The sequence below is a fragment of the Camelus dromedarius genome, chromosome 2 (genome assembly GCF_036321535.1).
Source record: "Camelus dromedarius isolate mCamDro1 chromosome 2, mCamDro1.pat, whole genome shotgun sequence".
Classification (NCBI taxonomy): Eukaryota; Metazoa; Chordata; class Mammalia; order Artiodactyla; family Camelidae; genus Camelus; species Camelus dromedarius.
In genome coordinates, this window is record NC_087437.1 from 21,191,141 (window position 1) to 21,205,528 (window position 14,388).

Genomic DNA, 14,388 nt, shown 5'->3' on the forward strand with positions numbered 1-14,388 from the left:
CACAAAAGAGTATCTACCATACAATTCCATTTACATGAAATTCTAGAACAAACAAAGCTAATCTATGGTGACAGAAGTGAGAAAGTGGGTTGCCTGGGAAGAGGGGAGGAGGATGGACTAGAAGGGACACAAAGAAACTTTCTGGGTAGATGGAAATGTTCTTTAACTTGTTTGGGTTGTATTTACATGGGTGTATTCAGTTATCAAAACTCACTGATAATTTTGTACTCAATTTGTATTCAATTATCAAAATTTACTGATACTGAGTATATAAGATCTGTGCACATTATTCTCTGCTAATAATACATTAATAAAACATACTTGCAGAAATAAAAACGTTCAGTATCACCTCATACCAGTCAGAATGGCCATCATTAAAAAGTCTACAATTAATAAAGGCTGGAGTTTGGTGCAGCCATTATGGAAAATAGTATGGAGATTCCTCAAAAAACTAAAAATAGACTTACCATATGATCCAGCAACCCCATTCCTGGGCATATATCCAGAGGGAACTCTAATTCAAAAAATATATGCACTCCAGTGTTCACAGCAGCACTATTTACAGTAGCCAAGACATGGAAGCAGCCTAAATGTTCATCAACAGATGACTGGATAAAGAAATTGTGGTGTATATATATATGATGGAATACCACTCAGCCATAAAAAAGAATAAAATAATGCCATTTGCAGCAACATGGATGGACCTAAAGATCATCATTCTAAGTGAAGTAAGCCAGAAAGAGAAAGAAAAATACCATATGATATCACTCATATGTGGAATCTAAAAGGAGAAAAAAAGAGGACACTAATGAATTCATCTACAAAACAGGAACAGATCACAGACATAGTAAACACTCTTATGGTCATCAAGGGAAAGGGGGTGGGAAGGGATACATTTGGGAGTTTGAGATGCAAATGTTAGCCACTATGTATAAAACAGATTAAAAAAAAATTCCTTCTGTACAGCACAGGGAACTATATTCAATATCTTGTAATAACCTATAATGGAAAAGAATCTGAAAAAGTGTATGTGTGTATATATATATATATACACATAAACACACACACACATACATACTTACATACATACATATATATAATATATACACACACACATATGTATATGTATAACTGAATCACTTTGCTGTACTCCTGAAGCTAACACAACATTGTAAATCAACTATACTTCAATAAAAAAAATTCAGTAGAAGCTTCTAGATCTAGCTATCAGTTTACAGGTAATATGGAGAACAGAGGAACATGTTAAATGACACCACGGGAATGCAGTCAGCAAAATCTGACTGTGGGAAACTACAGTTTAACTAGTTTTCTCCAGCAAAAACTTGCAAGGGAGAGATAAAGGAGAAACTTATATATCCACAGAGATTTAAGAGAGATATCAACAATCTCATTGCATGAACCTTATTTAGATCTAAATTTAAACAAATTCTTTAGAGAACAAGTTCCTAGGGCAATTGGAGAGGGTAAACATGTCCAGATATTTGATAATAAAGAATGATTGTTATTTTTAAAGTGAGATAATGGTGTTTGTAGTGCTTTGGGTTTGTTTTTTAAATGACCTTATCTTTTAGAGGTTCATAGTGAAATAAAAATGATATCTAGGATAGACTGGAGCTTTGGGAGTGAGTAGAGACACACGAAATAAGATAGATAATTGCTGAAGCTGGATGTAGAGTACACTGGGCTTATTATTCTAGTGTCTTTTCTTTTGTGTATGTCTGAAATTTCCCAATAAAGCACTTAAAAAAATGGAAGAATTAGAAGAAAAATTGAGGAAGTCTCACAGAAAAAAAAAAGAAAAGAAAAAAGACAAAAGAGATGAAAATAGGAGCAAAAGATAAGAAATACAAAGGATAAATTCAGGATTTCAAAAAAGAGAGAGAGAGAGAGAGAAGAAAGAAAATGGAAGGGAGAAAATGATCAAAGAAATAATTTGAGAAAATTCCCCAGTACTGACAGCCATTAGTTTCTGGATTGAGAGACCAGCCAGTTGCCAGCACTGTGGATGAAAAGTGCCCCACACCAAAGCCCGTCACTGAGAAATTTCACCAAGTTGGTGCACTGGGCCATAAACCGCACACCCATTCTTACAGTCCCTCGACTGCCTCCTTTTCTCTCTCTCAAGCAGCACGGTGTTGGCACAGCTTCTAGGCTAAGGTGCTCCTCCACCTCTACAACTGGATGAAATGCCACACTGTGGGGTGTGGGACCCGGCTTCCAGGGCACGTGCTAAGGCTCTGGATGACATACCTGGAAATATAGACAAGCTAGCCTTGGGGTAACCCTACTTTTTTTTCTTGCTTTAACAATTCTATTCTTTATTGTTTTTAATAATATATAATTTCAAAATATGATTAAACATTTACATGTCAGAGAATTCAAAGGGACATTTCTTTTTTTTATTGAAGTACAGTTGATGTACAATATTATATAAGTTACAGGTGTACAATACAGTGATTCATAATTTTTAAAGGTTATTCTCCATTTATAGTTACTATGAAATATTGGCTATATTCCCTGTGCTGTACAATGTATCCTTGTAGCTTATTTATTTTATACATAGTAGTTTGTACCTCTTAATTTCCTGCCCCATATTGCCCTTCCCCCTTCCCTCTCCCCACTGGTAACCATGAGTTTGTTCTCTATATGTGAGTCTGCTGCTTTTTTGTTATATTCGCTGGTTTGTTGTATTTTTTAGGTTCTGCATGTAAGTGATATCACACAGGGTAACTACTGACTGATGGAAATGGGAGATGGGAGGGAGGGGGAGATAGCATCTCCCCCCCTTCTCTCCCTGTGGTTCCTCCTTGTGACCCTTCCAGAAGAGTCCCATGTGCCTGGTGAACTAGCAGCCAGTCTTGCAACATCTAGCCTTACATCCCCATCCCTCATTCATTTTATCCCTGTACATTCTATCATGAAAACTTCCAAACATACAGCAGTTGCAAGAATTCACAGCAAGAGCCCCTGTACACCCATTAGCTAGAGTTTACCACTGACATTTTAATCAGCTTTATTGAGATATAATTTAAATACCATAAAATTGACCCACTTAAGGTGTGCAATTCAATGGCTTTTAATATATTCCCAGAGATATGCAAACATTATCACAATTTTAGAATATTTTCTTCATCTCCAAAAGAAACCTCCTACCTTGTAGCAGCTACTCCCATTCCCCTTCTCCCAACCCTAAACAACCACTAATCTACTTTCTGGCTCTATGAAATCGCCTTATTTATTTATTTAAATTTTTTTTTTTACTTTGGTGGTGGTATTATTATTTTTTGTTTTGTTACCTTTTGTTTGAGGGTGGAGGGGGGTGGGTAATTAGGTTTATTTATCTATTTGTTTAATGGAGGTCCTGGGGATTGAACCCAGGACCTCATGCAAGCTAGGCATGTACTCTAATACTGAGCTATACCCTCCCCCCCATTTAAAAGAAATCTATTTATTTTTTATTGAAGTATAGTCATTTTATGAACCACCTATTTTAGACATTGCCTATCAGTGGAATCATGCAGTAAGTGGTCTTGGGTGGCTGGCTTCTTTCTCTTAGCATAATGTTTTCAGGGTTCATCAATGTATCAATACTTCATTCCTTTTTGTAGCTGAACAGTATTCCACTGTACATTATTAACATTTGTTAAACTTGCTTTATCGTGTGTCTATTCACCTATCCCTCCTTCTATTGATCCATGAATCCATCCTATAACTTTTATGTATTTCCCTTTTTCTTTTTAAGCATACCTCCCTTTTCCCCAACCTTCTGTGCGTTGCACACTTCTTAAGTAAAGCTCATACACGTGACCACCCTAGGTGCAAAGGAGGCAGAGAGATGGAGTACTTAGCCTCCTGGCTCTACAGGAGAAGAACAAAGAGAAAAGGGAGCCTGGGGACAGGCTTTTGCTGTCTTGGTAGATGGCGTTTCTCACTCTCATCCACATCTCCCCCTCCAGTCTCCCCTCCCAGTCACCCCTCCCACCACTGCATCCTACAGATCTTATATTCCAGAAAGGCCGAATTTCTTAAAGTTCCCTGAGCACCCCACATTTTTCCAGACTCCATTCTTGTACCTGCCCCTAACCTGGCCGGCCTTCTCTGTGTTCTTCCCTTGTAATTCAGCTCTGCGGTTGCCCTTCAGTGACATATCCTTAACACACACACACACACACACACACACACACACACTCTGGCCTCCCTGTGTTTGTTTTACACTCCCATTATGGCATTGACCCTCCTATATTGAATTAACCTTTTGACCTGTCTCCACCAGCTTGTAAATCCTCAAGGGCAGGGGCCAGGTCTTATATGTCTTGGAATCCCTGGAAATCACTGCAGAACATGGCTCAACAAATATTTGTTGGATGGTGAATGGAAAACATTTCGTTACCATCTTTACTGTTGTTTACATAACAAAAGTCTTGTTGGGCAACAGGGGAGGCCCAGAGGTAAATACCTGGTTTGGATACAAAGATGAGTAAGACTAGATCCTGGGCCTCAGAGGAGCCTACAGCACCCTTTTGTCTGGGCAGATGCAACACTGGACGAGATGCCAGGACAACAGATGTAAACTGGGGCTGTCCCAGGCAAACCGGAACATATGGTCACCCAAATTACATACCCACTTCTATGAAAACAGCAGTGCCACGCTGACTCATGCCCAGCCTGTCAGATCTTGGTCACTTCCAGAATTTCCTTGCATAAGCCAATTACTCCTCATTAGTGCTTGGGTCATTTGTGTTTTTCATTGTTGTTACCCATGTAAAATTTATCCATATAATCTAATATTCCTAAGGTATTGTGTACATTTGGAGATATGTGCTCCCAAGTTAAGTGACCTGGTTAAAACACAGGGACCGTTGATGCATCTCTCTCTATTGCTCTGTGTCTTCCTGCACTCCTAAAAATCTGAGTCAAATTACAGAGCGTATTTTTTTCTCACAACTTTGCCAATAATTTGTATTCTCCTTTTTATGTACTCCTAGAAGCTTCTTGTCATTTTAGAGTGTTGCTTGCATTTTTTAATGCTGCAGAGGTTATACGTTATACTTTAACCAAATGCAATTTAGTTTTTGTGAAAACATATTATAATGGAAATACATACTTTATAATTACAAGGTACGTTGTGGGTGTTCATTCAATATTTGTTGAATGAATGGATGTAACAAAATCACACTCAGTTACAAAGAGACAAATGCCGCATGATTCCATTTGCATGAGGAACCTAGAATAGTCAAATTCATAGACAGGAAGTAGAATGGTGGTTGCCAAGGCCTGGGGAACCCAGGCAATGGGGGGTTGTTTAATGGGTGCAGAGTTCCAGTTATGAAAGATGAATGAAAAAAGTTCTGGAGATTCACTGCACAATGTGAATGTACTTAATATTCTTGAACTGTACACTTAAAAATGGTAAGATGTTAAACTGTAAGTTATGCATACTTTACCAAAAATATATGTTGTATTAATATATAATTATATATTATATATAAATTAATATATGTATATTACCCCAATGGTCATTTGGTATATATTGTCAGTATAAGTGTACCTACAATATATAGTCATGCATGTTAAATGAAGTTAAATGTGTGAAACTTTCTGGATTAAAATGACAGTATTAATTTTTCAATGCAGAGACAAACAGGCAAAAATGTGTCATAACAATGTCATTACGTAGCACATAGAGTAAGAAGCATCATAGACTGGATAATATTATGTGAACATCCAGGAATAAAGTGCTCAACCTTAAAAAAAATCAGGCATCTAATTTTATATTTTCTGTGAGTAAAAAGCAGAGGCAGAGCTTAGGGGAGCTTAGAGACAACCATTTTTCACCTGAGAGATGAGGTGAGGAGACTGGGAGAGTCCAGGTGATTTTCCCACTGCAGGAACAGCCTCATCTGTCTCTTTCAGAGGGCACTCCAGCCAGATCCTCGTGTCTTATTGGCCAGAACGGATTCCAGGGCCCTGACTGCACCAGAGGCTGCTGGAAAAGCAGGGAATACAATAGGTTAGACACGTGGCCTCTCCCAATAAATGAGGGCTCCCTCAGCAAGGAGAGGAAAGGAGAAGGGGGGTTGGGTAGGCAATCAGCAGCGTCTGTTACGCTCACATTCGTGTTTTTGTTTTGTTTTGTTTTTGTTTGGGGCTTTACAGGCTGGAACCAATGGTTATATGGCTCCGGAAATCCTAATGGAAAAAGCGAGTTATTCCTATCCTGTGGACTGGTTTGCAATGGGATGCAGTATTTATGAAATGGTTGCTGGACGAACACCATTCAGAGATTACAAGGAAAAAGTCAGTAAAGAGGATTTAAAGCAAAGAACACTGAAAGAGGAAGTCAGATTCCAACACGATAACTTCACAGAGGAAGTGAAAGATATTTGCAGACTCTTCTTGGCTAAGACACCAGAGCAACGCTTAGGAAGCAGGTAAACTGTTGTATAACAGACGTGATTAGTGAAGTCAGCATTGTCCACAGGGATTTGGAGAATACTTTGGATTAATGACAAAGCCTTGTGATTAAGTATTAGTAGTGTTTTCCTGTTTTTATTTGTATATTATGTGATTAAGTATTTTCAACACTTTCAAACCCTATGAACTCTTGATATGGAACAACCTCCAAGATACATTTTAAAGTGAAAAAGTGAAGTGGAAACAGCATACATAAAAAAAGAAGAAAAAGAATACTAATTCAAATACTTGCATAGAATATTTCAATCAGAGTATACAAGGAATGTATAGGATTCATCAACTTTAACAGAGGGAAATTGGGGGCTGGTGACAGCTATGCAAATGAGGATTTTCATTACTTAATTCTATTAGCTTTTAAATTTTGAACCGTGTGAATAAACTACCTATTCGAAAATGAGTAAAATGAAAATTTGAAATAAAAACCACCAGTACTGATAGCCAACGCTCTGGAAAATTCTGTCCCTTTTATACATCTCTGTACCGTATCATTAATCAGTCAACAGATACTTAGTGAATACAGAGGATGTTGCCAGCTATATTAAGTCCAGCTGAAATTTTTTGAGGGAAGTCAAGCTTTATTGCTTACAATGGAATAGTAAGATCAAGATTTTTTGTTTGTTTGTTTTAAGAGGGGGAAAGGTAATTAGGTTTATTTATTTATTTATATTTGGAGGAGGTACTGGGGATTGAACCCAGGACCTCATGCATGCTCAACATGCATTCTGCCACTGAGCTATACCCTCCCCTCAAGATCAAGATATTTCAAAAGAAAAAAATAAGAAAAGCTGACCTATGAAAAGACCCTTGGCAGAGGGTGACTGTGTTATGCAGGAAGGAAACCAAGGGTTTTCGAGTCACAGACAGACCCACATCCCAGCTCTGCTATGTACTAGTCATTTTACTTCAAGCAATTGAATTACTTTCTGTGTGTCTTCGTATCCTCATATATAAAATGGGGTTTTGTGATTGTGATGGTTAATTTTATGTGTCAATTTGATGAGGCCACAACATTCAGATTTTGATCGAACATTATTCAAGATGTTTCTGTGCAGGGATTCTTCAGGTGAGACTAGCATGTAAATGAGTAGGCTTTGAGTAAAGCAGGTGATACTTCATAATGTGGTTGGGCCTTGTGCAGTCAGATGAAGGCCTTAACAGAAAAAGACTGGGAGAAGAGGGAATTCTGCCAGCCAACCACCTTTGGACTTGAACTGTGACTCTTCCTGGATCTCCAGCTGGACAGCCTACCTAGAAGAATTTGGGTTTGCCAAACCTCCATGAACCTGTGAGCCAATTCCTTCACGTAGACCTTTCTCTTTCTCTCTCTCTCTCATATACATACACACACACTGTCAGGGAGGAAAAATTTTCTTCCACCCTCTTAGGTTTAGGGATGGAGGCCTGAAAATTAAACCCACAAGAGACAATTAGCAAGAGAAAAGATAGATTTTTATTAATGTACACACAAATGAGTTCACAGAAAAATGTGACTAGGAGGTGGTTAGAATTGGGGGTTTATGTCATCTTAATAGGGGAAGGGACTGGGAGAAGATCACTTACAGGAAAACAAATGACTTCTTAGAAATGGTGGGGGAAGGGCAGTTATGGGAGAACAGTTGACTTTTAGAAAAGATAAATGGCCCTTAGGAGAATAGATGAGAGATATGATAGTTTTCTGACAATGTCTATTTAGGTGTGGTGCTGACTTCTGTCACTGGTGATAAGAGTCAATCTTTCCTGGTTCCAAAACTCCTGAAACTCCTGGGGAGAGGATTTATGAGTTCAGTTATTTTCCAAGGCTCTGCTTATCTTAAAGGCAGACAAAGGGAGTTCAAAACCGGCACCTGTTAACTCTCAAATACCTTCGGCTCAAAATAATGTTAGACCACTCTTGTACATCCTGGACCCCTTCAACATCCTTTTGCTTCTGTTTCTCTAAAGAACTCTGACTAATTCAGGTGGAGTATTTTGAGATTTAGATATAATGTATGCAAAGTTACATATAACGTTATGTTAGGAATCATTCAATAAGTAATAGCAATTATTATTAATTTGCTCTAAAGGTGATATCAGGTAGTATTTTGATTAAACTATGAGTTTGAGTGTCTTAAATTCCTTAGACTGAATTTTCAAAATCTAAAAATACATACAAATATGAAAGATACACCATAAAATAATATGACTGATTTTTAATATTACACCAGAACTTAGGGAGCCAAGTCACTCCAAATCTTCCAAGTAGTTGCCAGGTGTGGCCCTAGAACAGGGCTGCCTTAGCTCACAATGTTTGTGTATGGAGGCAAGCTTTTTATTTTTGACCTGATTTTTTTAAGGAGCGAAACAAAATTCATGTATAGTAACTTCCCAAGCGTGACAGATAACCAAACAAATGTGTCTTTTGAAACGAGGTGGAGTTCTACATTTATCAGATGGAAAACATGAAACTGGCTTTTCTCATGTAAATTCCAACTTTGTCGTATTAGTGTGGTCAGAATAGGCTATGTGGTGGTAACAAGCAAATCCCAAAGTCTCGGCGGCTTAAAACCAAAGGATTACTTCTCAATCCCACGAAGTCCTTTATGGATCCAGTGTTCCTCCAGCATATCTCCCTTCTGAGCAGTGACTCAGAGCTACAGGCTGCTTGCATCTTTAGGTTCCATTGAAACTGGTGGCTTTCAGTTGCTATGGCAACACAAGAGCCTGCAGAAACCTGAAGGGCTTTGTCCAGCAATGACCCACTAAGCACATCACTTCCGACACACTTCTGTCAGACAAGATGCGTCCTCAGGCCCTGCCTAAGGGCAAGGGGCTGGCTAGTGTTACCTTCTGTCTGCCCAGGAAGGAGAGGAGAGCTTGAGATGGTGACCACTAACCGTCCCCAACATCCTGTTCTCAAGTGCACTCGGGGAGTATCAGAGGCGGTACCAACCGTGGCCGAGGCAGTGGAAGAAGCGAATGGTCTCTTTAGACAACTTCCCTGAAGGGAACACCACCCCCTTGGTGTGTTTGAATACACATCTATCTCAGTCCTTTATAAGCACACTTTGAGTCTATAAAATGAAATATTGACCAACTTCTTCAGGAAAATGCCACCTTAAAATACCAGATCATGGCCCGAAGCTGCTCCATCCAGCAAAACCTTTTGCTAAAGCATTTGATGTTGTGACTGTTTTGAATAAAACTGTTTACAACATTAGAGAGAAGGCATATAAAAACCAGCTGTTCGGTGAAACAGGAAACCTTCCAACTTTTTCATTTCAACTCTTTGTATGTTTTTAAACATTCATTCAAATGAGATAACATTTGAATCATTTTGTGCGCGTCCTCCAAAGTGTAGCAAATGCCTAGACAGCATGTTACACAGCAGAGGTCAAGTGCCCCTCCCTGTTGCATTCACAAACATTTGAAATCAGTTAAAAACTATTCTCCTTCTTTAGACATCACTGAAGATGATCTCCTCCTTTGCTTTTACGAGTTTGTGAATGAATTTTGTGGAGAAAGCCAGAAGCTTTTCTGAGCATCTTATGGGATCTCCAGACAAGGTCAACTATGGTGTTTTCCAATAAAATAAAAGGCGAAGACCGCTTAAGTATTTTTCAGGGTTTATTCTGATCAGTCAACGCAGCAGAACAATGGCAAATAACCATGCAAGTCTCTGACTTAAGTGCTTCTCCAACACACAGTTTGCCAAAATCCATTGTTCTTGGCAAATCCCACACTGTGGCCCTCGTGTATGGGCAGCTGGTATCTTTTCTTCATTGACTGTTATAAGAAGACCCACTGTAATCTCTGTATGGAGTTCGGTAACACAAGAGCCCCCGTCAGTGCTCTGAAATGTGTTCAGCAAGCAGAAGTCTTCCTGCTGCTGCCGATCCAACCATTACAGAAGGTGCTGCCTTCGCCGATGGCCTCTCCTATTTGTCCAAAGTGCACTGCACGAGGGCGGGCCAAAAGAGCCCTGAACAAAAAAGCTGCCAGGGAAAAATTCAACAGTAAAATGACCTTCGTGCTATTTCTAACTACAGAACTGAGAACTAGTGCAAAAGAGCCAAGTGATCTGCATCAACAACCACAGACATTTATTAGAAAGGGGCATAAGGCGTGGGCTCTGCCCTCCAGGGGCATCCAGGTGGGGATGTTGAAGAACATAAAGAAAACCTCTGAGTGGCCCATCGTTCCCTGTCTTCTGTGACTAGTTGCAGAAGGGCTGTGGTTGGCCATCCCTAATGGACAAGCCAAGGCCATCGGAGCCTGGTTGCTGAGATGTTAGTTGAGAACAGTGCATCTTGATGTGAAGACTGGCCTGGCAAGTTCCCCAAGGTTACTGAACCCCCAGGCACTCTCCTTTGTCCACGTTAGATCTGCTCAAAGTGACTTTAAAGGTGCGCTCTTGGCCTCTGGTACAGGGTGTTCATGCCTGCCAGCGGTCATCAACGTGGTACAAGTTCCTTCCTCCCAGCACCCAGTCCCATTCCAACTCCTTTGTTCTCTTGAGACATACAGGCCTGGGGTTCATTCCTGATCTCCTTGGGTGGAATTTTCACTCTATCCTTGTTCTATCACATTTAAAATCTATGTGATACCAACCCCCATTCCTTGGATCTATCTGATACTTTAAAGTGTTGCTGTGTAAATCATACCTCAGTAAATCCGACTTTAAAAAAAAATCCATCCTTGAAGCTTCAATTTATCTCAGTAACCCTCCGTCAAGGCTCTTACTCTCCAGGCTGTGAATCACACAGAAATTGGTCAGTAGGTTCTGGTAGATGGCAAGCCTACATCTTCCTTTCTTTTAATTGATGGAGACTCAGTGGGTTTGGGGAGAAAAGAGATACCCTGTAGTATCTTATGATGATGCAGCTTTCCATACCTGTCTTTTCAGCGGGGTTATAGTGGGGCAAGTCCAAGGAATCCTGGATGGGTCTTTCTGGATAAGGCTGGGCTTCAATCCAGAACAACCACTGGGGAATGGCTGGACATCAGACACCTTCAACTGAGTTTCTCTTTTCCATAATAACATTTGACTACAATTTTTTCCTTTGAAAAATTCACCTGTATTTTCTGGCTTTCTCAGATGCACAGCTATTTATAAAAGCAAAAGCAAGTATAAAGAGATTAAAAAATACAGTTAAAAGACAGATGGGGTTGTGGTGATGGTTAACTGTGATAAAGTAAGTGAAGAGCTTAATGTTGTGTTAGCCAGGAGTAGGCTCTGAATAAATGCTACCTATTTTCACTACTGTTATTGGCAATGTCATTATTGTGTTTAGACTCCAGTCATCTTCCTGGGCAGAGTCTGCTGCAGCAACCATCAGACGTGGTGGGGAGTCTCTGAAGGGGTTATGTGTGAGAAGTTCTCAGTTCTTTTCCTAAAAGTTTTTTTTTTTTGATAAATGGAGTGAAAATGTAAAAGGGAAGACCATGAATGTGATTAGTTTTATTAAGATTGACTCATGACAGAAATTGACTTCTTCCAAAAGAAAGACATTTCTCAGACAGACCAGCATATCTTCTCATATAAAAGAAAAAGGGGAAAAAAATCATTTGAATCTGATGCCACAAAACTGAGCTCTTTTTTTTTTCTTTAAAAACTGGACTTAAGAGGAACCAAGAGAAGAGTGTGGTAGGCCACCCCTAATATGGTCCCCAAAGATCCCCATCTCCTGGCATGCATGCCCTTGAGTAACCTCTCAAGGATGGGCTGGACTTATTGACTTGCTTCTAACTAATAGAAAATGGCAGAAGTAATGAGATGTCATTTCCAAGATTAGGTAATAAAAATACTGTCTTCTGTCTTGAGCTCACATTCTCTCTCTCTGTCTCTCTCACTAAGACCATTTGTCCTGAGGAAAGATTGTTAACAATGGTATACAGCAACCCTATGAAGAGGCTCACATGGTGAGGGATGGAAGCTTGCCAATAATCATGAGTGAGCTTGAAAGCAGATTCCCCCACCGCTGACCTCCCCTCACCCAGTTGAACCTTTAGATGAGACCACAGCCCCTACCAATAGCTTTACTGTGACGTCACTAGATTCCCTGATGCAGAGGCACCCAGTTAAGCCAAGTCTAGATTCTTGCCCCACAGAAACTGTGAGATAGTCAATGTTTGTTGCTTTAAGCCACTAAATGTTGGGCCAATCTGTTACACAGCAATAGATAACTAATACAAGAGGTTACACAATTGGAAACACACATTTTCCCCCCTTATTTTAAGTCAAATACTAGAAAAATTTCTAGCATAGGGAAGGAGGGTTTGGTAACAAATAACCATAGTCTTGAGCACTGAAGGTATGCTCATTCATGCTGCTAAATATTATGAATGAATTTTCTAAAGGACTTTAAAGATTATTGTGGCCGTTGGGAGAGGTAGGTGGGGCTCCTAGAAATTATGTCATATGAAGAGTGAGGAGATACAACTGCTATCTTTTAAAATGTGAGTGGTGGTCAGATGAGAAGAGACATGCTTAACTTGCTTTGTGTGACCCTGAAGGACAGAGCAAGAGGCAGTGACTGGAAGTTGCAGGCAAATATATGCTGGCCCTATTGAATTTTGCTGGTGTTTCCATGAAACACCAAGAATAAAATTCATGTCAACTGCTTGGCTATTCAAAAATTACATCTGCAGGTGAAGGCTGTCTGCAAGCAATGAAAATGCTACTGTCTGTGAATGGTCGAATTGTGGGTGATTTTTAAAGTTATTTTTCTAAATTATTTTTTCACTTATATCGTCTTTGCAATTAAAAATGAAACATAGGAAAAGAGTGCCACACACTTTGTGTTGCTAGAACATCTCCTGTTTTGGTTTATTACTGTGTCTTAGGCTGACCATCCCCTCTCTTCCCAGAGAAAAGTCTGATGATCCCAGGAAACACCATTTCTTCAAAACCATCAACTTTCCTCGCCTGGAAGCTGGCCTCATTGAACCTCCATTTGTGCCAGACCCTTCAGTGGTTTATGCCAAAGACATCGGTGAAATTGAAGATTTCTCTGAGGTTCGAGGAGTTGAATTCGATGACAAAGATAAGCAGTTCTTCCAAAGATTTGCAACAGGCGCCGTTCCCATTGCGTGGCAGGAAGAGATTATAGAAACAGGACTGTTTGAAGAATTGAACGACCCCAACAGGCCCGCAGGTTGTGGGGAGGGTAATTCATCCAAGTCTGGTGTATGTTTGTTATTGTAAGTTGTTCTCTCCACCAGACAGGCAGTAGGAGTCTCGGCTGACATGTGTAATCCTTGAATCCTAACCCACAAAAATTTGTTGACTGAGGACCGATCAATCAGGAGGGGCATTTCAACCAGAGAACAGCTCAAAGGACAGGCAAGCTCAATAGTAGGATGTGTTTTCTTTCCTTCCTTCCTCCTTCCTTCTTCTCTCTCTCCTTTTTTTTTTTCTCTTCCTTTTCCCCTTCCTTCCTTCCTTCCTTCCTTTTCTTTCCTTCTTTCCTCTCTTTCCTGCCTTCCTTCCCTTGTTCCTCTCTCTCTCTCTTTCTTTCTTTCTTCCTTCATAAAGAAGAGTAAAGTCTCAGTTTTCACTGAAAGCTAGGAAAAGGAATGCTCAGATTTATTTTGATAAACTAAAAGCATGAGCCCTCACCATTGTGTTCCTGAAAATTACGCAAAGTCCTAGGAACAGAGAATGGAACTTTGTGGTGTACTCAGAAAATGAGCATTTGCAATTCTTAGTAAATAATCATTTTAGTTTTTCTCTGTTTATATCTTTTATTCCCTTCATCTTTCACTATGTCTTCTGCTTCTGTACTTATAAAAAGGATTTTGAAGCTGGAAATAAATATTCCTGATATTCTACCCCCCCCCCCCAAAAAGGAGTGGATTGTAATATTTTGGCAATATTTCAGATTACAAATTAATTTTTAATTTACTGAAAGTCTC

The 14,388-nt window shown here is 39.7% G+C and overlaps 1 protein-coding gene across 1 annotated transcript in view; it reads left to right on the plus strand.

The window, feature by feature from the left end:
* GRK7 (G protein-coupled receptor kinase 7) overlaps positions 1-13,678 on the plus strand; it is a 33,935-nt gene extending 20,257 nt beyond the window's left edge. The window contains exons 3-4 of the mRNA XM_031446103.2: positions 6,178-6,452; positions 13,342-13,678. Of these exons, the coding sequence (XP_031301963.1) occupies positions 6,178-6,452; positions 13,342-13,678 (612 nt within the window). The remainder of the gene's footprint in view (positions 1-6,177; positions 6,453-13,341) is intronic.
* Positions 13,679-14,388: the final 710 nt, after the last annotated feature.